This window comes from Pseudochaenichthys georgianus, chromosome 15 (assembly GCF_902827115.2).
Source record: "Pseudochaenichthys georgianus chromosome 15, fPseGeo1.2, whole genome shotgun sequence".
In the NCBI taxonomy this organism is placed as follows: domain Eukaryota; kingdom Metazoa; phylum Chordata; class Actinopteri; order Perciformes; family Channichthyidae; genus Pseudochaenichthys; species Pseudochaenichthys georgianus.
This window is the reverse complement of record NC_047517.1, coordinates 22,278,581-22,305,762: the sequence shown is the minus strand read 5'-3', so window position 1 is coordinate 22,305,762 and position 27,182 is coordinate 22,278,581. Positions and strand designations below refer to the sequence as shown.

At 41.2% G+C, this 27,182-nt stretch overlaps 3 protein-coding genes across 5 annotated transcripts in view; all 3 read right to left on the bottom strand.

Moving 5' to 3' along the window:
* The window catches only part of dst (dystonin), a 104,553-nt gene that overhangs the window by 47,389 nt on the left and 29,982 nt on the right, over positions 1-27,182 (bottom strand). For 2 of the 3 annotated variants that reach the window (XM_034100355.2, XM_034100357.2), the window contains 35 exons: positions 24,060-24,226; positions 23,853-23,965; positions 23,558-23,664; positions 23,340-23,459; positions 22,888-22,983; positions 22,654-22,781; positions 21,107-21,200; positions 20,856-21,010; positions 20,316-20,775; positions 20,098-20,226; positions 19,631-19,708; positions 19,386-19,547; positions 19,016-19,120; positions 18,744-18,839; positions 18,508-18,633; positions 18,267-18,419; positions 18,016-18,170; positions 17,399-17,525; positions 17,101-17,284; positions 16,285-16,442; positions 16,013-16,191; positions 15,764-15,902; positions 15,483-15,676; positions 15,218-15,380; positions 15,052-15,135; positions 14,768-14,875; positions 14,574-14,672; positions 8,184-8,330; positions 6,359-6,447; positions 6,164-6,272; positions 1,256-5,584; positions 1,024-1,170; positions 708-923; positions 484-627; positions 159-395 (listed from right to left, as the gene is read on the bottom strand). In XM_034100355.2, the coding sequence (XP_033956246.1) occupies positions 159-395; positions 484-627; positions 708-923; positions 1,024-1,170; positions 1,256-5,584; positions 6,164-6,272; positions 6,359-6,447; positions 8,184-8,330; positions 14,574-14,672; positions 14,768-14,875; positions 15,052-15,135; positions 15,218-15,380; positions 15,483-15,676; positions 15,764-15,902; positions 16,013-16,191; positions 16,285-16,442; positions 17,101-17,284; positions 17,399-17,525; positions 18,016-18,170; positions 18,267-18,419; positions 18,508-18,633; positions 18,744-18,839; positions 19,016-19,120; positions 19,386-19,547; positions 19,631-19,708; positions 20,098-20,226; positions 20,316-20,775; positions 20,856-21,010; positions 21,107-21,200; positions 22,654-22,781; positions 22,888-22,983; positions 23,340-23,459; positions 23,558-23,664; positions 23,853-23,965; positions 24,060-24,226 (9,297 nt within the window). The remainder of the gene's footprint in view (positions 1-158; positions 396-483; positions 628-707; positions 924-1,023; positions 1,171-1,255; positions 5,585-6,163; positions 6,273-6,358; positions 6,448-8,183; positions 8,331-14,573; positions 14,673-14,767; positions 14,876-15,051; positions 15,136-15,217; positions 15,381-15,482; positions 15,677-15,763; positions 15,903-16,012; positions 16,192-16,284; positions 16,443-17,100; positions 17,285-17,398; positions 17,526-18,015; positions 18,171-18,266; positions 18,420-18,507; positions 18,634-18,743; positions 18,840-19,015; positions 19,121-19,385; positions 19,548-19,630; positions 19,709-20,097; positions 20,227-20,315; positions 20,776-20,855; positions 21,011-21,106; positions 21,201-22,653; positions 22,782-22,887; positions 22,984-23,339; positions 23,460-23,557; positions 23,665-23,852; positions 23,966-24,059; positions 24,227-27,182) is intronic. The other variant, XM_034100356.2, reaches the window with a different exon arrangement.
* LOC139435267 (desmoplakin-like) lies at positions 8,337-10,288 on the bottom strand. The gene has a single exon (XM_071205708.1). It carries the CDS (start codon positions 10,286-10,288, stop codon positions 8,627-8,629), a length of 1,662 nt encoding a protein of 553 aa, XP_071061809.1. The 3' UTR covers positions 8,337-8,626.
* On the bottom strand, positions 10,419-14,225 carry LOC139435266 (uncharacterized). The gene is made up of 4 exons (XM_071205707.1): positions 14,185-14,225; positions 13,926-13,932; positions 10,822-13,839; positions 10,419-10,427 (listed from the first exon to the last, which is right to left on the bottom strand). The coding sequence occupies exons 1-4, from the start codon at positions 14,223-14,225 to the stop codon at positions 10,419-10,421; spliced, it is 3,075 nt and encodes a 1,024-aa protein (XP_071061808.1).

Sequence of the window (27,182 nt, the reverse complement as noted above, 5' to 3'; positions counted from 1 at the left end):
TGTTAGAGATCAAAACACATGTTTAATGCTTAAAACTGACTTGTTACACGGCCCAATCTGCATGCACTGTGAGCAATCATTATTTAATTCTCACAAACCAAACATGTATTTTTCTAAGAAACCATCTGTGATATGTGAAAGTATATCCATGGGCAGACCTTCTCCTGGCTCTCCCTCTCCCTGGTGTCCAGTAGGACATTTAGGGCGCTCCTCTGGGTACCCAGTCTCTCCGTCTGGTCCCTGAACGACCGCTGCGTGGAGCTGAGGAACTTTAGGAGGTGGCTGCTCTGAGTTGGACTCAGAAACTGAGCATGCTCAGAAATAAAGCACTGGATATCAAATGTAACATCTTCCAACTTGAGCCTGACTTCTTTAAGCAGACTGCTCTCTGTGTCCTGGAGAAAAATATGGAAAAGGGGCAAAGTTAGTTTCTGTAGTAGCTGTAGATATCGGATGTTTTGAATCACATTTATTTCGATATACCTCGTTCTGTTGAATCAAATGTTTCAAGGTGTCCACATCACATGTTTTCGAATCCATGTCACACTTCTCAGAGTTGTTTTTGATGAAGCCCGCTAGTTCACCGAGATAACGAATATGTTTCTGGTATGTTGATTCCAAATGTACCTAAAGCAACATTTAAAGAGGTCATTAGCTAATGCAACTGTTACATCATTGTATTTCAATTACTAGCAATGAACACTGACCTTTCCCGTTTCCATTGCTTGAGTTAGGGAGTTACTCATTCCGGCAGACATTTGGGTAACAGCAGTAAAGTTTGGCTCTAAATCCAGATATGTCGAGGCCAAATCTCGGTGAATTTGTAAGGGAATGTCCTCATCAACGGAATTTAAGAGCTGTTTGGCTTTTTCCAGATCTGCTGTGATAACACCGGCCAGTCGAGAAAACTGGGACTTCAGAGACTGGATCAAAAAGATCATAAAGTAAGGAACTAATGCATATTTGTATACATAAGTGAAAATTAAGAGTGAATAATATTGTTCAATATTTTTAATTCCCAACCTGAAAATCCTCCATTTGGATCTGCAGGTCTTCCAGGTTGTTCCCTACGGGTGGCTGGATCGAAAGGTCTTTTCTGACATCTTCTAAAACATCAGCGTGATCCTGCAGCCTCCCAACACACTCCAAATAATCCTGGACGGAAAACAGCTGATGGGAGAAGAAAACTGTTGATGAATGCTGACATTTTTTTTGAAAACTAATCAAAGGGATAAGCACTCTCAATCTTACAAACCTTTTTTTTTACTTCCTCAACTTTGGAGGCATCAGACGTCTGAGGGGACAGTTTGCCTGCAGCAGAGCGACCGAGACCCGAGTCGTCATCTGCTGACTCCTCCTCTTCCCCCTCTGAGCTCTCCTCCTTGATGCTCTCTAGTGTGTGCCGTCGCTCCTCCTGAGAGTCCCCCCCCAGGGTGTCCCCCCCCAGGGTGCTGTTGAGAGTGTCCATCACCTCCTGGAGCATTGAAAGGTCTTGGCTCGTGGAAACAGTCCTCAGGACCTGCAGCAGCTGAAGCTGGATGTTTGGAGCGTCAGACGGATTTTCTGTCTTCTCACCGACTTTCTCTTTCTGCATTATCAGCTCTGAGTTTTCTACTTCTTTGCTGTTCAAACTAAGGGCGTTTTGCTTCAGTAAATCCATGAGCAGATCTGGGTGACTGCTCTCTATACGTCCATGAGGCGAGTCTCTCTCGTGACAAACACTTTCGTCTAAAGGTGGTGGAGTTGTCTGAGCTTTAGTCACGATATTGTCATCGTCTTGAGTTTGGGCCTTTTGCAAATCACTGACATCAGTCCCTTTTGTAACAATGTCCCCCTTGTCATCTACACTTTCAGCCTGAAACCCTGATGGAGTGGAAGAGGAAGCATCAGATGTGACATGGCTTTCTGATAGGAAGTCAGCATCTACCTGGGGACGCTCTGAAGCCAACACATCTAATCTGTCTACCTCTGGAATATCAGATTCTAACAAAACACTTATTATACTTTTAGACTGCCCTGTATTCATTTCTGACACATTTCCACCAATATCCACATTTTCATAATCACTTTCTGACTGTGCATTTCTTGACACAGATATCTCTTTTGTATCACTGGTGAAAAGGTCCTCATGTTGCCTCTCTGGGGGAAATAATTGTGTGCCTAACTCATCCTCCTCTGCAGGTATGTGCTGTGGCATATCTTCATCCACCAGTGCCGTTTCAAGCACTCTGTCGGTAGTGAGAGCGTAGTGGTCTGAATCTTCAACATTGAAACACTTTAGATTAATAATATTTGTTGCGGTGAGTTCATCGGAAACAACGTGCAACTGTGAAGCAAACACATCTAATCTGTCTACCTCTGGAATATCAGATTCTAACAAAACACTTATTATACTTTTAGACTGCCCTGTATTCATTTCTGACACATTTCCACCAATATCCACATTTTCATAATCACTTTCTGACTGTGCATTTCTTGACACAGATATCTCTTTTGTATCACTGGTGAAAAGGTCCTCATGTTGCCTCTCTGGGGGAAAACGTGTTGAGCCTAACTCATCCTCCTCTGCAGGTATGTGCTGTGGCATATCTTCATCCACCAGTGCTGTTTCAAGCACTCTGTCGGTAGTGAGAGCGTAGTGGTCCGAATCTTCAACATTGAAACACTTTAGATGAATAGAGTTTGTTGAGGTGAGTTCATCGGAAACAACGTGCAACTGTGAAGATCTCGGATCATTTTCAGAGCAGCTGGGCTCCGATCCAACACTAAAATCACGCTCTGAACAAAGCGCTGCTCGCTGAGGTAATGTAATGCTGCGGTCATCTGCTGTAATGTTGTTGTCATAGCTACAATTACCACTGAACTCCGACATGATTACACTTTCAGCCAAATCTCTTTGTGCTGAGTAATCTATGCTCAGTGTTTGCCCGTCCAAATGGGACCGGACTGAACTCGTGTCATTCTCCGCTCTACTTCCCTCACACAACACATCGCTGTGTGATGAGCACAAGTCACTCTCACTAACTGTCGGATCTCCTACTTCATTTCTGGTAATTAAATAATCATTATCAACGGGTGAGCCGTCAGATTCATGATTGATTGAAGTTGCGTAATGAGTGTGGCTTTCTGGATCAGTGATGATGTCACTCACACTAGATGTAGTTGGAGCAGCTTTTTCCCTCACATCCATATCTGTCTGCTGGTTATCGATCGCACCCGGTGAGTCAGTGGCTTCAGCCAGGAAAAGTGAATTGTCTGTATGATGGAAACACTCTGCAGAAACCCGACTCCACGAGGCGGGTGAGATCATCAGCCACTCCTGACCGCCAACTGAGGGAGGGGAACGATGCGGGTAATCACTCATCTCTCCTACACTTCCTGTTTTCTCCCAATCCACCTCTGAATCTGCATTTCCACTTTCCTTCTCTTTATCACCTTCCTCTTGGATGAGATCAAGCACCATGACAGCAACTCTCCTCTCAGTCTGTGTGTTTTCAGCCTCATTATTATTACTAACATGCAGACAATGGTCATCAGAGATAGAGGTAGTGCAGTGTGGATAACTGCTGGCCTCAGGGTTTAAATCAGCTACAGATAATCCAGACTCCACTGACTCACTGATACTAACGGTGCAACCAGCCCTTAACAGGCTCCGCTGTTCCATGACATGGATATTTGAGGATGTGGATTCATCATACACAGATAATGTGTCCTCCTCATCTTCTACAGCACTTTCGTTATCCTCCGATTGTATTCCAAGTAATACCGCCTCCAGGTCATAACGGCTCCCTAAGTTTACATCTAAAATGCCTCCCTCCTTCATTTGCCCTTTCAGAACATGAATAGCATAGTCTTGCTCATTGTCATCATCCAACATGTCCTCAGAGCTTAGAAACTCATCTTTGGTTATGCCTGTCCCTTCTGATTCACTACAAAGTGACTCTGCGTCGTAGTATGGAAGTGTTTGTCCGTGGGATGTCACTGAACACTCGGAGTCTAACATCCTCGATGGGGAGGCGACATGTGTTCTGTTCACAGAGTGTAACGTTTGAAGGCCTGGAATAGTTGGGGTCTCAAGACCTTCACTATCAGCCCCTCCAATTCCATTTTTGAAACTATTTTCAGGATTTCCATCTTCAAATTCTTCTGCCTGTGTCCAATGTGTGTTGTTTTGACACATGGTTTCCTCCACCACACAAAGCACTGTGGTGTCCATGTCAGCAGCATCGTCTAACACATGTTCCTCTTTTAGAGCCTCGTCATTTAGATATGCTTTTTCTTCAAAGCTAATTGTTCCATTGACAGAATGATGAGGATCAAATGTGTGCGGCGTGTATTTCTCCTCCGTTTCCTCATGTATGTGCAGAGGTATCTCTAAATCGTCCTTTTCTGAAAGATCTCCGACATTCAAATTCAGACAAGTTACATTTTTGTCAGTGTTCTCGAACAATATCAAATCTTCAAGATAGATTTGAACCATTTTACTCAGCTGTCTATCGAGTATTAACACCCTCTGTCCTGACTCGGGATCGATGTAGCTGTTCAACAACAGGTAGGAGACGAATAACTGCTTTGCCTCTGTTTGTGTAGGGATGTTATCAACTTCCAAGCAATCTGCAGCGTGAACGCATCCATCAACTGTGAGTTTCCTGTACATGAGCCACGATGAAAACTTGTCGTTAAGGTGATCGGGTAACACATCAGGAATTTCTATAGTTTTCAAAATCTCTGCTGTGTAAGTGTCAATCAAATCCTTCTGTATGGCAGAGGCGATGTCCACCACCTCGGATATTTCTGGAATGTAAAAAGCTGCTATCTTTTCCCGATTAGCCAACAGTGAGCTGGTAAACTCCTCAGTGGTCATTTGTTGATCATGCTGGAAGGATGTTGTCACAGTTTGGATTTCCCCAGAGGGAGGCAACACGAGTCCAATAAAGTACTTCTGATGTTCAAGCACAATGAGAGTGCTGCTAGATCTCATCAAATCACCCTGAACCGCTGCATCCACCTTTAACTTATCACTCACAACATCCTCTGTCATCTCCTGATCACTTACACCATCACAAAGCAACCTCAAAGTGTTAATATCTCTCCCTGATGTCAGTGATTTTCTACTGCTGAGGCACTTTAATATCAGTCTGTTGACCTTGTGCAAAGGCTCTAGGAGTGAGGCATCTTCACTGGTGTCTTCCATATTCTGCCTCTGAAGAATGTCTACATAGACGGAAGCAGGTATTGCACCACCCTGAAAAGCCCTCTCCAGGGTCAGCGTGCCCCCTGAGTAGCACACATTCAACCCATCACTGACTTCTTTGACTTCTATCAGTTTGATAATCGGGTCTTCACATGTCGCCCCTTCCCTGGCTGCTGCAATGTCAGAAAGCGACACAGAAGGGACATGTGAGCTCTGTACACACTTGTTATCCTCGTTGAACTGTTGAAAGTGGTTCAGGGTGGATTTATAGTCGAGATCGTGAGTTTCAGACTGACAGAGGTCAGGGGTCATAGGTTGGGCCCCTGGTATTTCACCGATCAGGCCACTCATGGGTTCTGTCCCAAGCCCTGCAACATTGGACTTTGAAACCTAAAGAAAATGGAAATTTGACAAATTACTGAATTGATTATAGCATCAAAATCTGTAGTATCCAATCATTGAAATTTGAAAATAAGTAGTCAAATGCAAGACGAAATGTTTACTTACCAACAGACAAATACGGGCATGTTAAAACACCATGTGCACAAGTGCAAGACCGCATCAGGGTTGCAACAGGAGAGCGACGGATAATACATATAAAGCTATCATGCGTCTGGTAATGCAGTATCCAGCGTCTTGCAAAAAGAGGGTAGTTAGTCACATGACATAGTGTACTGTGAAGAAAGGGTTAAGTGTCATATCTGTTGAAGTCAAGCACATTAATAACAGAGACATGTCAGACCAAAGCCGGGCGCGACTAAGCATGTTTACAGCATACTCAGATTTGGTGGGCTACAACTGGACTATCTTTTTGTCCACTAATGTAATATAATACAAAGGGGGATGCAAACTGCACACACTGTAGGAGAAGAGGACATTGTTAGTCATGCAGTTGGACGTCAGGTGGTGTGTTTTCTAACACATTATAAGACACAAATCACTGATAGATGTAACAGCGTGTTATCAAACCTCTTCTGCAGTTGTTGTCTGATCTGAACAATGCTGGGAGAGTTCACTGTAGGCCTGATTGAGCGCCTTCAGCTGCTCCTGGGCCTTTTCTCTTTCGTCCTCGCTCATTCTGTCAGATGAAACACAAAGCATGAGGCGGAGGATTTAAGCAGTGAAAGGAATATTGTGCAGGTCACTCGCAGCAGCTACACTTACTTGTCACTGTGTTTGTTCAGCATCATCTGCGTGGCCCTCAATGCCTCTGCAATTTGTTCCTTCTTAGTGACCATCTCCTCAACTGACACCTGACAAACATCAAACAGTGATACATTAATACTAAATATAACTTTTATATGACTACTCTTTGAATATTAATCGTGCAATAAAGTAGTAACTTATATAATCATAGTTAACAGGGACACAACAAAAACCCCAACCGAACACATTCTCTTGAACTGCAATTTTCAAGAGAACTGCTTAATGTTTTACAATTGACTTATTTATACAAAATATGTTATTTCCTAAAAGTACACTCTTGTGACTATATTTCAAAGAAATAATCCAAAATAATGCAATCCAATAGAAAATCAAAGCATCAAAAATGTTAGTTGATATAACTAAAGATGATGATAGCTCTAAAGTCATTTTTGAAGGTGTCATTTGTTGTATTGTTGGATTTGATTTCATTTTCTCTGCATTACACATTTCAGAAATACTTTGAGAGGGTTTTATATTCTCAAAAGGAAAAAGGCCCAAGCTGTCATTATTACACTGTTGGAATTGTTTTTTGTATTTGTGTGTGCATAATGTATAAGAAAATGTAAATAATAATTAAACTAAATGATTAAACTAAAATTGAATCAGAACAATTATTGTTCATTGAATATAACACACCGACGTATTTTTCTGTGTATTCAAATCAAAATAAATACTAATTAGTAATACGTATCACACATAATTATTATTCTTTATAATACTAAATTGTACTTTATCTGTTGTTGCAATATTAACAACCAAAATAAAAGAAAATATCTGATGACAATCAAATGTAAAAAGAAAATATCTGTATGCAATGAAAAAAACGAATATACAAAGTTTGGCTTAATTGCATACCCTGATCTGAACTGAGAAGCAAAAACAGATGCAACAAATATATCTACCAAAATACTCTATGCACCCTTTTTTGTTTTTGTGTCTTTTATGATTATTGTCATTGGTATTATTATTGTTATTATTATTATACAAGTCAGTGCCTTCAGTTTTTTCTACAATATAGTTTACTACAGTACTAGTTATTCCATTGAATACAATTATTAAAATCCACAGTCCACTGACCCCTTTAAGAAGGGCCTAAAACTATTTCTTTTTTTAAAAAAAGCCTTTTATGCAATGAAAGCAATAAAAGGTGCTAAATACAAATACAATGTATTATTATTATTAATTTAGTACCAAACCATCTAAGAATACCTATCATTTCAGGATCCCCCAAATCTTTCTCAGAACAATTATGTTATAATGACAATGCTATCTTGATCTCCAGCACACATAAGTGAAATGTAAAATGTCTGTAACATTTTAATTGAATAATGACAGCTTTGGGACATATCAAATGAATGTTTCTTGGACACATAAGGACAAAATAATATATATGAACCTAATGTTCATATGATAAACACCTGTTGGGCCTAAATAACAGTTAGTCAGTGAGGTTGTTCTGAAATGTGAGTGCTTGTGCAACTTTTGGTGTTATTGAACGATTGTGAAAACCTCATTATTGACCATCCTTCTGTGTACAGGGGATACGCTAAAGTATTTACGCCTACTATAGTGTAAAATACATGGATTACATGAATCGTTAAGTAAACACTGTTTTTATTTTATTATAAATCATACACTGTGACAGCTAAAAGGCTGCAATATCATTTTGATTAGAAAAATACTTGTCACTTTCCAAAGCATTCTGACATGTACAACAAATATGGGGCAAGATATCAAAACAGGACACACCAGAAAACGCCAAACTACAACACACATTATTTACCTGGGGCTTATTAGAAGCGTCTGTGTTGGCATTGCTATCTTTCAGAGCATTCCCATCATTGTTCGTGGTCTGTTTCACATTGGACATCCAGTGCAACAGTTTGCTAACTTTATCACCATGCTCTCTGTTCTCCTCATCAACAGATCTCTACAATTAAAACAGATGGGGTTTTGAAGAGTGTTAACTTTGTTACAAAGAAAGAAAACAGTGGAGGGGGGAATCCTAAAAGGAAGGGGGACATTGCCAAAATACATGTATAATCAGTTAAAACAATTGAGAACGCGGTTAGTTGCATCAACCACTATATCAACCACTATATTAAGACATGTGTTTAAACCCCAAAAAAAGGTCAGAGTAACTTTAAAGCCAACACAAAACCAAAAGAGATCTATTTACAGCTTTGGCTTTTATGCTATGGACAAGCATTTATTTACAGGTGGTTATTACTTGTAGGCGCTAACATAATGAAATGTTGCCTTGGCTCCATAACCATGAATTTTGGTAGCCTCCAGTAACCTTAGCCCAGTGTGGCAGTCGAACACACTTCTCTCAAGAGCCTCCCTGAAAGTGATTCTTCTCTTGGTCTTCGGACAGGTGAGGCTTTTGGTCTGGAACCTCTCTTCTTTGAGTACTGAGGCAGTAACTTTGTCAACAAGGCCGCTCTGAATGGCTTCCTCGAGGGAGACTCTGTCATGTGTCTCAGGGTTTATTAATCCTCCAGTCAGGAGCTGGAACTCAATACAGCGGAAACCTGCATCCTTCGGGATGACATTTTCCTGAACAGCCTGGGTGATGGACAAAGTCTTTGAAGTCTTGGGGTGAATGATCCCATTAAATGCCTGCTCAAACTGTTGGAGCTGCTGATTCAAAGGCTCGTCTAAAAGACCTCTTTTGAGAGCCTCCGAGAGGGTAACTTTCTCCCCTGAAGAGGGGTCGCAAATGCCTCCCGTGCAGGCCTGGGCCTCCAACAGCCTGGAGGCAGTGGCTCTATCAGTAAAGCCCTGTTGAAAACCTTGAAGAACCGACAGCCTTTTCCTCTGGGTGACATCCCAGAGACCGGCAACGGGGCTCTTGACATTTTCCACAACCACCATTCTTGAAAATATGATGTCGGAAATCTCATAGATGCTAAGAAGCCCACTGTGATAGCTTCCAAGCTCAGATCTTTCAAGAAGCCTCTGACTCAGAGCGTGCTCCAGACAAAGTTGTCGACCACTTTTGACATCAGTAATGATGTGAAGGGGGCTTCCGTTGGAGTCTAGTACAGACTTTTCCTGCCATTCGCTCTCTTGCTGTGACAGGAACAGATACGTCCTCTTGTCAATGTGTCCACCCTTGAATGCTTCATACGCTGACATTTCGATGCCAGAGCTGCTGCTGACAACAGACACTCTGTGAGAACTCGTGGGAGAGGTGTTGGTTAGATGTTTCTCACCAAATGGGGAGAGAAATACCCCACCATCTATGTCATAAAGGCATGTCTTCAGTATTTCAGAGTAGTATGCTTTCTGTCCACTGTCAGGGTTATGGAAACCTTTGGGGTTACTGACTGGATCGTACAGACTCTGTAGGGTCTCCTTGTTCAAAAGACCCTGATCGACAGCAATGCTAGCCGGCACCCTGACACCAATCTCTGGGTTGATCAGGCCACCAGTGGCTACCTGGACCTCAAGAATCTTCTTGCCTTTGTATCTATCGAGAATCCTTTTCTCCATTGCCTGAAACACGGACAGCTTTTTGCCATCATGGATGTAGCCACTAATAGCTTTCTGAGCTTCCATCAGTTTATCTTTCAGGCCCGCCTCTATAATACCTCTCTCAACAGCCTCAGCAACTGGATAGGTTTGCCCCGTGGACAGATCTGTAAGGCTTCCTGTCGCAGCCTGAGCCTCCAGGAACTCAAGAGCGTACGTCTTTGCCAAAAAACCTTTCTCAGCAGCTTCAAGGAAGGATATCTTTTTCTTACTTGACTCCACATATATTCCAGCAATAGTAGTTGGTTTGCCGGCGTATTGAGCAAGCGATGCCTGCAGCTCTTCCATTGTGATGAGGCCCACCTCGAACTTCCTCAAAACCTCTTCGTCCAGGAGTTTAAACTTGATCATGTTTTGAATACTTGTGTAGCCTTTGAGTTCTGGGAGCTTTTGGGAAGTTGAATATATCACACTTTGTTTTCCCTCAATGTCTGATGTGTTTACAGTTTCACATGTTTGTTTAATCTGATAGGTCTTGGTCTTAGTGATGCTTTGTGTTACATTGGGACGTGGGTCTGTTAGTCCACACAGCGCCATGTATCCATGTGCTGTTACAGTCATGGGCTCATCAGGTTTTAGTTGGCCCTTGTATGTCACATTTTGCATGTCTTCTTGGATGGTAGTGGGATTTTGAGCAGTAGAGATATTTAAGGATTGCTTTGTCAGTGATTCATGAATGCTTTGGCTGTGAGTTATTTCCATTTTATCTTGTTTCGGTCCATCAAGAATATTGCCTTTCTCCATTGTTGCCATCTGTAGACGTGACATTGAAAGAATGTTTCAATTACAAAGATATATAATTAGTAAAACTTTGAAACGTTTAAACATGTTTTTTTCTTATAAATATAATACAGTGCTAAAGTAATGTGGAACTTCATCCATACCTCTGCGGACACTTTGATTTTGCGACTCTCGTCCTCCATGTTGTATTTACTTTCATACGAAGGCACCATCTTCTGCATCGCTGTCTGTTCTGTCTTCACTGATGCAGCATTGTTGTCCCACACATTGTGACGACTGGTTTCAAAGAATTCCTGTTTGTTCATCCCCTGGTTTTCAGTTATTATCCTGACCTCAAGCATCAAAAGCTTCTCCTGAAGATGTTTAACCTCTTTGGCGTACGACTCGATTTGATCCCGAAGAGCTTCATTTTCCTTCAGTGTCAGTGTGCTGTCTGTACCCTTAGCCGACTCATTAGACTTTTCATTGCAAAGGCCTTGTAAAGCACTTACTTTTGAGTTGAGTTTAAATTGGTCTTCCTCAAGTTGGGACGTTTGTAATGTTGCCTTTAAGAGCTCATGTTCGAGTTTCCATCTTTCCTGTTGCAGTTGGTCCATTTCGATCTGCATTTGCAGCACTTTGTCTGATTGGTGCTTTGTTTCCACGGTGGTTTGATGAACTGTTTTGATCTTTTTGACGTCTTGTCTGAAATACTTGTTAAGCATTTCTGCTAATTCTGCACTATGTGACTGCTGGTTTGAATTTCCACTTTGACTTGAGATTTCAGATTGAAGTAAAATGAGTTTTTTCTCTACTTCAGTCTGCACTAGCAACAACTGCCTCTCATAGCCCTCTTTCTGAAGCTCTAGTTTACTTTTCAACTCCTCTAGCATGTCCGTGCACTTCTCAAGCTGTTCTTCCATCTGCTGTGACTTCAGCTTAAGGACAGAGCTTTCATTTTGCTTTTGTTCAGCTTCTTTTTGGGCACGTTTTAGATTTTCTTTCAGCAATCTGACTTCAGTTCCCAATGAGATACTTTTCTCCAACGACTCAGCTTTCTCCCTTTTAAGGATGCTATTTTCATGTTGAAGATTTGATCTGGATTTGTCAGAACTGGACGTTACTTCTTTTACTGTTTCTTTATATTTCTGAAGCTCAGACTCCATCTGCAATATTTTTGAATCTTTGTCTTTTCTTTCTCTGGTCTCTTTCAACAATTCATCTTTAGTTCTCTGTACGGAAGAACTGAGCTCTGAGATTTTGACGTTTAAGTTCTCTACGTTTCTGTCTGCTGCTCGCTTGTCGTTATGAATCGCATTCATCTCCTGCTTTAGGTTTTCTGTCACTTCCTCTGAGCTGCTGGTTAACCCTGTAATACTGTGCTTATTTGTGTAAAGCTCATCTTCTAATGCCTTAATCTTATTCTGATGTTTTTGACTCTCTTCGGATTCTCTTTGGAGTTCTGCATTTCTTTTCTTAAGCAGCGTGTTCAAATCATTAATTTCAGAATTGTACATGTGGATCTTTTGATTTGCAAAGTTCTTCTCAGCAAACACTGACTGAAGTTCTGATTTCAGAGTTGATATTTCATTCTCATAATTGCCTATTTTTGAATTCAGTGTTTGGATGTTCTGCTGCAGTTCAGTCATTCTCCTTACCTCCTCGCTGTAATCCTGCAGTTTCATTTGAAGCTCAAAGGAGTTCTGAGATTTTTTACTAAGTTCATCCTCAATAATTTTAACCTGTGATTTTGTGCCCTCGGCCTGAGACTTGAAGATTTTAATTTGCTGATCCTTGCTGTCAATCTGCATTGTCACCTGATCGAGTTGAGCTGTTACATTCTTCTGATTCGTTTCCATCTCCATATGTATCTGTTTTAACTCATCTACGCTTTTCTGCAATTGAGAAGCAACTAACTCACTTTTATCAAGTTCTGCTTGGAGGTGTTTACATTTGAGTTGTGACGCCTGCTCAGACCTCTTCACTAAGTTGTATTCTTCCTCAGCTGTTTGAAGCTGCTGTTTCCAGCTCTCTATCTCTCCCTTTAAAGACTTTACTTTTTGATAAGCAAATGATCTATCTTTCTCCAATGCCTCTGTTTGGATCTGGAGACCTTTAACATCACTCTCAGATGAGACATGTATCCTTGTTAGCTCGTTGCATTTAAACGTCATCTGATCTACGACTGCCTGCTTGGAAGCTACCTCTTCTTCTAAGTTGTCAATCTTGTGGATATTTTCCTGCTCCAAGGAGCTTTTCTTAAGCATATCTCCTTGGGTGCTCTTCAATTGCTCTTTCAGGCCTTCAATTTCCGTGCTTTGGAAAAACGAACTTTGTTCCAATGAGGACTTAGTTCTCTGGAGAGATCTGATTTCTTCTTGAAGCTCGTTGATTGATTTCCTCATGTTCATTGCTTCCTGTTGGAGATCCTCTGATTTCTGTCTCATGTTGTTCCTCTCATTTTCCATGTCCATCTGAAGCTTCCTCAGTCTGTTGTTGCTGTCATTCAACAGCTGTTTATAACGTTGTGCTTTCTCCTCAGCCACTTCTGCTCTTTTCTGGATCAGGACAAGTTCCTCTTCTTTCTGCTGCAGGACAGCCACCACCCTGCTGTTGTTTTCTCTGACTGCAGATAACTCAAGCTCACTGTTGACTGTCGACTCGGTGTCAGATGCCAAAGGCTGCTGAGCCAGATTATTTGCTTTAGCCGTGACTTGACTTTGCACCCGTCCCTCAGTACTTTCCTCCAAGTGTATTCTTCTCTTAGATTTAGGGCTTTGTTGCTTAAGATCTTGATCATCATTAATTTTCTTTAGGAGGTCCTCTATTTTCTGTTGAGCTAAAGACCACTTGGCCTCTGACTGCTGGATTAACAGTTGTGTGTGACTTAACTCCATCTCACTGGCAGCTTTGTCTTTCACCGATATTTCTAACTTGGTGCAATACTGATTAACGTCATGCTCAAGCTTTGATTTCTGAAAAGTCAGATCATCAATTGTCTTCTGTTGCGTCTCTACTTTTCCTTCCAACGTTTCCAGCTGTGCTTGTCTTACAGCCAGCAGAGCCTCCTGTTCCTGAACCCGTTCCTTAAGTTGGCTATTCTCTATTTCCCCTGCAGCTTTTTGGAGCTCCACACTCTCTGTCCTTTGTGCATTCTCTGTTCTCTCAAAAGCCTTTTTGCTCTATAAGGGCAAAAAAATACGTCATCCACTGTGTTATGTTTTATTAGAAATTGTAGAATAATATGCATGAATACTTTACTTCTCACCAGAGTGCTGCAGGCATATAAGTCAATATCTCCAGAAATTTACAAAATCAAGACTGCGTGACTTTGTAATTTAACAGAAATATTGAGGCGGGTTAAAAATGTAAATGTGAAATAAGATTTTTTAGGGTTTAATTGATGGCACTTGTTACTAATTTCCTCACTGCACCTTTGGCAGTTTTTCCATAAACATTCCTGGAGAGAATTTATTTTTCCACAGAAAGGACATCTTTCTCTGTGTGAAAGAATAAAGAAAGCTCACTTTTCCCAGCAGGTCACCAGCAATAAAGAGATACCATACATGCAGACATGCACCGCATCCACGCAATTCCCTTGCTTCTATTGAGCTATGAAGAATATGTTTTCACTTGTGATGAGCTGGACATCTATGAAAATAGAAACAACCCTCGCAGGAAGTCAAGAACTCAAGGGGGATACAGAGTTTAGTGCATTCTTTCATGATGCAATACATCTTAGTGAGGCAGTGAAATATGTTGATGCAAAACAAAAGACCTAGAAACCATGCCAAGATAAGAAGGAAACAGGACTTTTAAGTTTAAGCGTCCATATAGCCCCGAAAGTCAAAAATATGCTGCAAAAGCTCCTGTAAATGTAAAAAGCAAGGAAGTATAGAAAATATGAAATTCTCACCTCTTCGTCTTCAGTTCTCTTCAAGGTTTCACTGGCAAACTTCACATACTGTGTCATGAGAGTCACAAGAGCAGTGTAGCGCGTTCTGAGGTCCATAAACTGTGAATTTAGGAAAAACAAGTGTTTGACTGAGATGAACTCAACAAAGAGCATTCAATTATATCCTATCCAAGTCAAGTCCTAGATTTAGATACCTCCTGTTGAATGGCATCCGCACAGCTCTGCATCTTCCGTTTCTTGAGAGGAGACTTATGTTGGGAGTCGACCATCGCTCTGAACGTCATCAGCTGAAGTTCATAATCCTAAAAAGAAAATGTATATATATATATATATATATATATGTGTCTACGTTTACAAGGTTGTTTCCTTCACATCTACAACCATGTTCAGTTTAGATCATATCTTGACCGCTGCCAAAACTCTGCTATTTTCATCTATAAGAGAAACCACACACTTTTTTAAAGATACATTAGCTTACCTTAATGGAAGAGGAGTACTGCTCTGAGTACTTCTGACACTCATCAATTCTGCCCTGTTTGTGTTCAATTTCAGCAACAAGGACCTGAAAACAAAGACTTTTATTTATACTGCCATATAAAGTATACATGTCTTTTCCTTAACAGTTAAGTGAACTGTTGTCCTACCTTCTGTTTGTTTAACAGCTCAGCCAGTGCCTTGCTATCTTCAGGTTTTTTTTCTTGGGCGTTGAGTTGTTCTGCCTCCATTTCTCTAACCCATTCATCCAGACTACTGTGAGAGTCTCTGTAGTGTTTCAGAGACTTGCCGATACCATCCAGGTCCCGAAGCCTACAAATGTACATATAGCATCAATGAGCAGTACAAACACTTATATATAATGTTGTTTGTTACCTCTCATAATGTAAGATGAATCCTAAATGTAACACTGACCTGCTATCAATCTGGGAGTGAATGTTCTGCCATCTCTCGCTCAGCTGATCAGCTTTCTCCTTGTGCCAGTCAAAGTCAAAGTCCCGTTCGTTGTGTGCTTTGAACATGCGGTCACTGATGACTCGTGCTTTCTGCAGCTCATCCTCCATATCATGGAACACTTCCTGCTTTTCATCAATCTCCGACCGCCATTGCTAGAATGATAAGGACAAGTGGTCACTAAAAAAGGAACTACGAACGATGCTAATGTTAGTGATGTGTTCAATTCAACAGTGTATTACCTTTAGTGTTGAAATGACTGTCTCGATGGATTTGACGTCAGAGTTCATAGCGTCTTCCTCATAGAGTTTGGATTCAAAGGACTTAACAAGAGCCTCTGCACTCTGGCTGTGCCTCACCACTAAGCTCACTGTTTTCAGTCTGCAACACAAAAGAGAAAGGGGCCTTCAATGTAGGTACTTTTAATGTAAATATATGAATTGTACAATTATCCAAACGCCCAGTGTTTACTTCTTAAAATGGCCACCTACTTGTCCATATAGATGGAAGACATGGAGTACACTTGGCTCATGCTCTGAATGAGGACGGTGAGTTCAGAGGAAAGTGTTGGAACAGAAGGAAAACCTGCAGCCTGTCTGAGGAACAGCTCACACTTCTCCTTCATAACGTCAAAGTCCTCCTTCATTCGGTTCATCTCCGCTGTCTTTTGCTGCAGAGTAGCATGACAAACAATAAGGATTAAGATAACATGACACATAAGGTCTTGAATAAATGAAATGATTATTGATAACCACATTTGTACCTCATGTTCTGTGATGCGCTGCAGGCTCTGTTCGAGGTCGTCTCTCTCCAGCGGGGTGCGGAGCTGCCTGATCAAGTGTTCCTCGTGGGCCTCCAGATGCATCCGGAAGTTACGTATTTCTGAGATGTAATGATTGTACACCGACTCCTCGTGTTCCTCTGTTTACAAAAAATTGAAATAATAATCACAAAAATATTCAATATGTTTACATTCATATTTTTAGGTATGAAGATATTTCTTATTTAAAGAAATTAAAAAAATACATTTAAAAAAAAAAGCTGAACAATTGCTTCCATTGGACATTTCTGGGCAATACAGTCTATGGCAATACCACATAATAAAAAAATATATATTCTTAAACCTCCATTAAATCTCATACACAGTAACTGAAAGAACACATAATCACCACTAGGTGGCATCATTATCCCAATAAAAGGCAGAGTAAGGCCTGTTGCAACTAAATAGCTGACACTGCTAGTGTGAAGTGAAGTTACACATACATTAGAACAATTTTGTTCATAAGATTAAAACTCTTTCTTTAAAAAAGGGAACAATTACCTTTATATACACATATATTAGTTTATTTTGTAAAAATCAAAACAAAATATTTTGTATTTTTTCAGAACTACACATCATAGTGTTTGCTTTTAATTTACAGCAAAGCCAACCTCTCTTCTTAACTCTGTAAAAACATAATTCCAAAAAGGCATTAACTTAAGGCTTAATGGGCTTAAAGAGCCATGAGTTTCCCTCGCGTGTTCAATGTGCACCAGCGGCTCCTTATTGGGCGGGACAAAAGGGAAGTGTGAGCCTTGCCTCTTTCTGCTGATCTGAGTAATTCCTGGTAGTACTCCTTGCAGGCGGCAACGTCTCTCTCTAGCTGGGAACAGTCTGCCACAGTAAAGACCTCGGACTCCTCGCTGTCTTCCAGGAACTCGTCGAAGTGGGACTGCAGGTTGCTCAAAACCAGCTGATGCTCACCCTGTAACATGGTCTTTATCTGTGGAGAAATGACGTGGAAATAAGACTAACATGTATGTGCATCTTTTCTACAATTAACATCAAAATGAAGTATGATGAGTTTTAAAAGGAAAATGTTATAATTTGAACATACTGAGGCCACATTCCAGTTGCGGATGGCTTGTACATCAGCCATTAGATAATACCAAGATACCACACTCTTCATGTTGATGTGTGAGTGGGACCACAATGCCAGCACATTCTGGTATAACTGCTCCGTTCTGCAGGAAAAAGCAAGAGGAATACAAAATGTAAGCCACCAAAGTCCAGTAACAAGAGCTTATGCATTCATTAACAGTCACCTGAACTCAAGAAGGACTTTATTTAGATCAGTGTTTCTCAAACTTTTTCATACCATGGACCACTTAACCAATAAAAAAACACTTGCGGACCACCTAACTCCACAAATATCCCAAAACACATCGTTTTTCTAGAACAGATTATAAATCGCCTGGAAATGGTACAAACAAATGGCAACATGTGTGACGAAGCTGTTGCCCTGGGCTTTATCTTGCAATAGAAAGTGAAACTTAAGCTCGTTCCATTGCGGAGATATTCCCGCGAGAGTGCGGAAAACTTAAATGTATTTATTTATTTCAAATGTGAAATGTTACCAATATACTCAGGGACCACTAGGGGGCGCTCACGGACCACACTTTGAGAAGCACTGATTTAGATGAACAGGACACAAAATGAAGCCTAGCATCTCACCTGGTTGCCATGTCAACAGCCTCTTTGTTGGGCGGAGGCACGGTGAAGCAGACGGAGGGCACCATGGCCTCGTTCCCTGCGGGGTTGATGACTTTCCACTTGGCTCTGTGAGAGTTACTGGCCAACACGCACTCGTCGTCTTTATAAATGGTAATCTGAAAGAGTCGTGATAAACAAACACCGTGGATTCATGATAAGAATGACAATTAAAGAGAATAAAGTGTGTTATAAGTAAGAGGACATCTGTATACCTCTATCTGACGATAATCACAGATGGCCTTCACAGGGATGGAGGATCTCACGGGGCTCTCTGTGTTCCTGGGCCTGAGCTGCACGATATTCTTGGCCCTGCCCACCAACCCAGCGACAGTGCTGCGGTACTGAAGAAGCTGCTCTTTCTCATCCTAGAAAAACACCATACCAAAGAAATAAGGTATTTTTCGCTCATTCTCAAAATGCACACACACTTAATTCTTCTTTCTATAAGTGTACCATGGACTCCTGAATGAGATCCTCCAGTCTGTGTAAGCTGCTTGTTCTATCACAGCTGTATTTTCTCTGAATGGCCTCCTGCAGGCTCTTTAGGTAGTCCATGGAGTCTTTGGCGTCACTGAAAAACTGCATGGGTTGAAAGAAGGACGATGAGAGAAAGAAAGACATGCGATAATAAATTAGATGAGACAAACAAATACACTTTGCTTCATTGGCTATACCACGCAGCAGCTCACCTCGAAATAAACAGCGTTCTCCTTGAGATGAAGTTCTACACATGAGCAGAGCTGTAAGATCCAACTCCACTGAGTCTGCATGGCAGCCCTGTACGCCTTAAAGAGAGACATCCCAGAATGAAGACACAATTAACAGGAGTAATAGCTGAAAATTATAACACGTAAAGACATCACAATTATTTTTAATGATTGTGGGAGCAGTATGCAGGGCGGCACGCAACTACTGTCTGCGGAAATGAGTGTGCAAAAGAAAAAAAACACACGGGGCTTACTTCAATAGTCAGCCTGGCTGGGTGGTTCTTGAGCATAAGGCGTTCTGCCTTGTCCTGCACAGACTTGATCACTTCCTCCTTTTCATCCAGCTCCCTCATCAGGTCCTGTAAAAAGACATTAGGCTGAGTATCTCTGGCATACAGTTGTGGCAAAGACCCCGTCACTCCATCCTCTCACACAATCCCACATCCTGTCTAACAGAGCTGAATGTAATCATTAAGGACACAGTACACAAATCCCTCCACTGGGATTATAGTTGTATCAAATTAATGCACCTGTAATCCCACCATATGTATCTAAACCCTTGCTGTTCCATCTGCATTGAAGATTACACTTTAGAAGGCTGTTTATTAAACAGGAAATACGTACAGCATGGTAGTCTCTTTTCTTGGAGATGCTGCCGTTGCGATCACTCCAGTCAAAGGCTACTTCCTCCTCCTCCTTCTCATTCAGCCAGATCAGCTCCTGAGTCGCCTTCGACACAAAGTCTTGCAGGCTCTCCAGGTGGCTCTGTCGCTCTCTGGAATTGTTCTAAAAAGAGTACATAAATAACGTTTAGCATTTACAGCAGCACATATTTCAGATAAAGACTATTGAGCTCAGGGATCACTTACCAGTAGCCTTTCATACTGCTTTTCTAGTTTGTTCAGTTTGTCCGAATAACTTATTTTCAGCGGGATCTGCATCTGAATCTGAGAAAAGAAAAATATTTTCGTTTTTATTCTGCAAAAACCAAGTGCAGGCCACTTCAGCCCAATGTCATACCAGTTGTTGCAAGTACTTTGCTTAGCTCTCTGTTTTTACCATGTCCAAAACTATTCATAAATACATACAAATTGTGTACATTACATTATTTTAACAATTCCCTGTAATATACCGCCTGGAGAATGCACATTTTCAAAACCCCTAGAGGGTTTTAGGCAATTCCTTCAAATTATGCATGTACAGTATCTGTTTAATTTGACTATGTGTGTGCATAAAGAAACAAACAATCATTAGGAATAACACTATGTACAATTGTTGATGTTTCAACTTGGATATAATACATAAGCAAGCAAGAGATAAACGGCATAGTGCTTACCTCGCTCAGTTTGGCGTCTTTAAGACTCATTTGAAATTCTTCAATGGCTCTGTGAACACTTTTGTGGTTGTCTAAATGCAGTTCCACACTTGGCAAATCAGATCCCCACTCTGAGCGATCAAGCTGCAACTTTAAAGCAAAAAAACACACATATATTATTGAATATGTGTCCAAAACAGCTACAATACATTATGAAGAAGTTGATGGTTGTGACTCACCTGCATCTCCTCCACCCAGCTCAGGAGGTCCTGAACAAATGTCATGTTGACCTCCTCTTCTGTCATGTTGGGGTCTGCCAGGGAGGATTTCTGTAAGGGCTTGCGGATCTGCATGTGTTTCAATTGCCTGAGGCTGCCAGGGTCCATGCCACCACCACCACTCCCCATGAAGCCCTGGACTGAAGCGGGCTGCAGGTCGGGGGTCATGGCAGGGCTGAAGGAAGGGGTCAGGCCCGATGTAAGGCTGGAGGTGAATGTGGAGCCAGGGGTACCTAAACCCCCCGGGGTGAGGTCTGGTGTCAAGCTTGAATTGATGTTCTGAGAGAAGCCAGAGTTCAGGCTTTGTGTGATGCCTGAAATCATCCTTTTGGTTTGTTCTGTCGTGAGCGTGTGTCCTTTGCTGTATACGGAAGAACACTCTGACCTCAGGGAGAGCAGGTCATCTCGGAGTTGTGATACCCTGCATTCAAAAAGACAACAATATGAGATGCAAGAGACGCGGAAAACTTTCTTTTTTTTGCAAGAAGATATATCTTTTACCTTTGGACAAGTTGATCCGCAAAGGGGAATTTCCCATCCAGAAGAATTTGGATGTCCACCACTTGTTGTCTGAGGATATTCTCACACTCCAAGAGGTAGCCAGCAATCTCAGCTTCATTTAGAAACTGGATACCAGACTCGAGACGTTTTGCATCCTTAGCAGAGGGGGAAAAAAAGAGACTCATCACAAAGGACTGTACACACCCTGCTATTTATCTCTATTTTCATCAAGTCAAAAACACAAAACTTACAGACTGCAGGGCGATTCTTGCCAACGCCAGCTTGTCCTCTCCGTTTACACAGTCCCGCTGGACCCTGTTGGCAATCTGCTGCAACATCTCAAGCCTTTACAAAACAAAAGATGAGTTAGTATCACTTAAAAAAAAAAGAAAAGAAGAAGAATCTTCACAATGCAGACGTAACTTCACCTGGATCCATAGGCAATGCTGTTATTGAGAAAGATCGAGCTGTTGATTTGCAACGGTTCAGTGAGGATGGTGTCATTGGAGCAGAGACTGTTGAAGCTACTGTTGCTTACAGACGAGATCCCACTAAAATAGGACATCTTACTTTTACTGGTGAACCACCGCTGCTATTACCAGCGACTCCAACAATCCACGCTACATTTCTCCTCCTAGTCCTCCCTCTGAAAGGATCCCAGCCTCGACCTAGCCTTGATAGTTTGGCGGCCAGCATTCGCAGACCTAACTGATGGAGCGGCTTTCAACTCGCTCATATTTATAGCGCCATGGCCAGGTGCAGAGCGAGTCTCCCACCCTGACATAATGTGCTGCCTCAGGGGATAAAGTTAAATAGCAGGTTGAGACAGTACTCCTTTATACCAACTGAGGCTGCATAAGGAGCGGCCAAGTTGCCGTTTTTGCTTTTGCTGCCAGATTTCACCACTCTCAACATCAATAGGGTAAATATGCGTTTATGGGTGATAAAGGCAGGGACAGAGATTTGACCTTGTCTAAACTATTGTCAACTTCATAATCTCTGTATTTAGTTTCCATAGAAACAGTATCTACTCTTCTAACAAATATTGTAAACAGAGCACCAGCTTGAGCTCAAAAACTTGACTGAGCTTGCCCTCTGAAAGCAGCCACTCTGATCTATGAGCATTTGCAAATATCTGCCTTTTTAAAGTAACTAGATCCATCCTGATTTGGTTTCACAATGGAAAGCAACTCATATTCTCCCCACACATATTTCTGACACAAGATGAATTTGTTTGCTGCTCATATTTTTCAAAACACTCGATCATCCAAGCAGAACCAACCCTCGCAACCTTATCACATAGAAACGGTGCATTATGGCTGCAGTAAATCTGATCAGGAAAGATTGTGTACAACAGCTCATAAATATGTTGATAGAATTCATATCGTAGTGTGCCATGGTTCAGTGAGGGGATTTGTAATTTCATAAGGACAATCAATCTCTGACAGAAACCCTGACCCTGATCTCAGTGCAATAGAGACATTAGTATGCTTGCAATATTATCACACAGCCTTTACCACCATAAGGAACTCATGTAAGATATTTACACATTTTCTAAATGTTCTTCACTAAATAAAATATGATATTTCTTGCTTTAAATCCTTTGTTGTTGCCTCATACTGTCCACATTTTGTCATATCATATATCACTATATGTTTTTGTTAGATGGTGACTTTTTGACGGACAAGTAAGTAACCCACAACATTTGCTTTCAAATACTATAAAAATGACCCCTTTAAATCATATTATTTTGAGCCAGAAAACACTCGGTATTAATACATGCAGTGCCTCCACATACCGTTCCACCTCAGGCCTCAGGCTCTTCTCTCTTTCCAGCATAGCAACTATTAATTTCCCCCATTCCTTCTCAACATCATTTGGGTGATGACCCTGGGGTAACTGAATACGTCCAAACTCGATCCACATCTGTCAGATAAGCCAAAATACAGACTTGTTATTATCAGTACAGTATGTAACCATTCAACCACTCAATGTGTGATTACAGTAGCATGCTTTTATCTATTTTGGATACCTCGAGCATTTTATAGAGATTCTTGATTTTTGTCTTCTCGTTCTCTTTCACAGGGATTTCATTTTCTTTAAAATGCAGATACTGTGTATAAAGTGCCTGTAAAAGAAAGCAGAGTTTGTATCAAAAATGATGATTAAGCACTTGAACCATAAGGCAACTGAACAGATGTTTTCTAGTAGACAGATCTCTATGCATGTGTCTGTACTCTCCCCTTGTCTGCATAAAAGTGCCTTTACTGTTAGCTGCTATCGACTAATTGCGGTAAATGGATGCCGCTGCTCTCTCATATCCATCAATATCACTTTAAGTCTCAGTTACAGCAGGTAGATGCTTCACATGGGTTCGTTGAAGCAGACAACTCGCCTTCACGCTTCTGACAGTACATACACAATGTAAGATAAGAGAGCTGTAGCCCAACATAATGCAAAATAAACCAAATAATTCTTTAATACCTTTAGTTCCACAGGTTTGTTGGGGAATGACCTGTCTGTCATTATGGCCACATTGTGTTTGATCCACTGGCTGAGGTATTTGATCATGTTCTGGTACTCCACCCATTTGATATCAACATCCTGTTCAAAGAAAGAGGACCATCAGCAATGAAGCACTTTTCAGCACTTTGACTTGGAATGACGGTGGAGTTACTGGTGGACCGATGCCATCAACTCACAATGGGACTGATTCCATCAACGCCGTCAGGTACTTTGGGGAAAGCGTCGTACAGTGTGGACACGTATGTGATTACTGACTTTTCATCGGGTGACTGAACGTCCACATCTGATGAGGGAAGACAAAACCAAAAGGTCACATATGCACACATGACAATTAACTATGTTTGGAGAAGAATTATCCCTCACGCTAACATCTCCAAGCTTCACTCCACATGATTAATAGCACAAAGTTGTTCAAATCTTTTAGTGTTTTTGGAGTAAAAGCAAACATGACACAGTGTGAATGGATCTCACCTTCGGGATCCAGCAATCTGGCAACCCCCAGCTGTTCAGCTACATAAAACGCGTTCTCTAAATTTGATCGGTTGGGCTGTGTCGACACATAGCTCATGTCAATCAGGTCTGGCCTATAAAAGAGAGAAAGAGAGAACAATGAGGAGTTGGATGTAGTGCTTTCCTATTTTGAAAAGAAACCCCGCAGTTACTTTGGTGTTGCCGTACCTGTATTTATGTATAATGGCGTTGAATAGCCTCCCATCCCTCCACGAGGTTGTGAAGTTGTCACATCGTACACCAACGTAGCCCTCTGTCATTTGCCTGGTCCAGAAGAGTAGCCTCTCTTTGGCTGTCATGTCTTGGGACTCTCCTGTCACATGGATCTCCGAGATCTGTCCAGATGGACTGACGTTAAATGGTGCACAGACACAAAACATCTAACCCACAAACTGTGGATAACAACCAAGCAAGACTTCACCATTACTAATAAGTAACAATCACAACAAAACTTTTAAATATACAATAATACAATCAAACGTGACAAGAACACAAGCTACAGCCATTAAAGTACTACATAATAATCTGCATGTCACAACAATGACGGAACACTTTAAGCTTCACAAAGATCTGTGTTTGTTTTTTGCACAGGGAACAATATAATGAAACAAAAATATTTTATTTCATATTTGACTCATCTGTGAATTTAGTTTAAATTAGTTAATAGTTTCCTTATCAGGTTCATTACCATTCCGTCTCACACTAGAGACATGGAAAAAGTCAGGAGGTCAGTGTAAGATAAACATTTGTACTAAACGACTCAGCAGTTTTACAATGTGGAATACAGACGATTAGAATGACATCAAACAAACAGTGCCTCTTCACAGGTTGAGTTCAACAGCATTGCTACCACAGCGGGTTTAAAGCACATGTATGACATCTCAGCAAACTTTCCATCTACAGCTCACGTTATATTCAGCATATATTTAAGCTTCTGCGCTTTGTTTCCTGTAACATACATCCCAAACAATCACATTAATGGGAATGCCACATGTCAGAAACACTGTATGTCAGTTTGCCAGCAATACATCGGGTACATCTTAGAGAGTTTGTTTCTCATTTCCATTTACCAGGAACCTTTATGCCAGTACATAGTTTGAACAAAAGCCAAGAAGAAGCAAAACACTGAATAGATTTGACAAGAAGAACATCAATCAAACTTCCAAGAGGAAGGGATTTGAAGCCAGACATCTGTCATAAAAGCAGCTGTGAAAAACAGAAACAGTAACCATAATAACCACATCCTGAAGAAAAGAATGGAGGAAGAATACCACCAACCTAACCACATTTCTTCATTTTCAAACTCTGAAACATTTCTAGAGTCCAGTTAACAACCAATATTACAGTTACTTCGCCTACAGCTACCGGAACCCTTAAAGAACGACTGTGGCCCTACCTCAAACTTCGTGGACACAGTATGATATAGACAAGCTGAATTTTACTGACTGTTGGAAATAGTTTTTCAGGACAGGCTTAAGATGTCAATCGCACACTGATGCAAAAGGATAAAACACATTCAACTAGAAAGGTACTCAGAGAACACAGACCTCAGCCATTGTCAAATGCCCTATCCCACAATGTTAACAAAAGTGAAAAAGTGAATTATCCTCCAATTTTCATAATAGCAAACAAACCGAACTGGAAACATAACTTCAATGGCAGAGGTAACCAGGCTGCATGGTTCCAGCGCCATGGATCCACAGGAACAATTATTATTTTCAAAAGAAATAAAGACATTGGTGTGTTTTCTGTCTCACAGACAGGATTAGAAAAATGTGACTGTGAAAAACATTCCCAAGACATGTGTCATTATAAAACAAGGTGATTTCAGAGCACTGTATAAGAGTTGGTGTTCTACAAGAAAGAGTAGAAAACAACAATAAAATGATTTGTTTTTTTTAAATAAATATAAAAAGGATTGAGACCATGATACAAACGCATTGACCGTAACCCCACAAGCCTATTCCTGCTCCTGTAGAAGACAATCCCTGCATCATCATTATAGTTTATACCGTGCCGAGTTTCATACAAACTATGGAAGCCATTAGTTTACAAACTGATAAGAGGGGACAAACAGCAACCCTAAAGGCCAGGAAGGGTGCCACCTTTTAGATTAAACACTGTTTACTGTCACACACGTTTTTTATAATATACCAAAGTGAATATTCTAATTAGATCAGTTATTACACAGACACAGGGTAAGAGCATGCTATGACTCTTTAACAGTAAGCTACTAGCTCCATCCTGATGCTGTGAAACACCTGCCAACTATTGATAGATAGTCAACATACTGTTCTTCTCTACATACAGATGAGGAGCATACATATTTTAACAGAACTAGGTAAATGATGACGCCAAAGTATTTCATCTTCTCCACAAGTGACGCCTGGGGTGTAACATACCTTTAATAACCTATGATTTGTATGTGACCCAAGAATGACTTTGAACAGACAGAAATACACTACAGTAAAGAGATCATTATCTATGCTTAAGCTGTACTGGGGAAACTAGTTGAACAAACTGCCATTTCTCTTCAGAAATTCTTTATTCGATGTAAAAATGTGTTTAACATAGTGCTTGATTCATGATATGTAAACAAGCCTTGCAATGTTCATGATAAATCCTACTCCAATCACAACATTGTCTGTCATTATTAATGACTATTTATAACCCACTCTATGTTTACCTCATGCTGGTTGGAAATGCATTTGGCAGGAGCTGGAAGATGGTCTACGTAACCAGAGCAGGTGTGGGCCCTCCGTCTCCTCCTCCTGTGTGCTTGGGAGCCACATATAATCTTGGCAAACGTCTCCTCACTCCCAGTTCTGTCATTACCCCTCAGAGTCCTTAGCATGTGCTCCACTGCTCCAAAGCTGACAGCCCTCCTTAACTGCCTCTGCAGCAGCCTCTTTACAAGCAGACCATCCTTAGGTGAAGCGCCTCTGGGAGTTGATTTAATGCAGTGAAGCTTTCCTTCTACCGAGGACCTGCTTCTGTCATCGTCCGTGAAAAATCTTCCCGGCCTGTAAGCTAACCTTTTGATTGTTTGATTAGAGGGATCTCTGAGTACCAAAACTGGTACCTCACCAACATACACGCCTGTGCTGATGCTGTCCTGCCTGGATACATGTTTCTTCAACACTGTTGTTTTATCCAGCCCTGCTTGGGATTCCTCTGGGTTCTCTACTGGGACACCTTTAGGTTCTGCACTACTGCAGTTGGCTTCAGTTGCAACGGCCTCCCCACGTCTAGGACTCCTGAGAGATCCAGCAGCTTGAAAATCCCCTGATT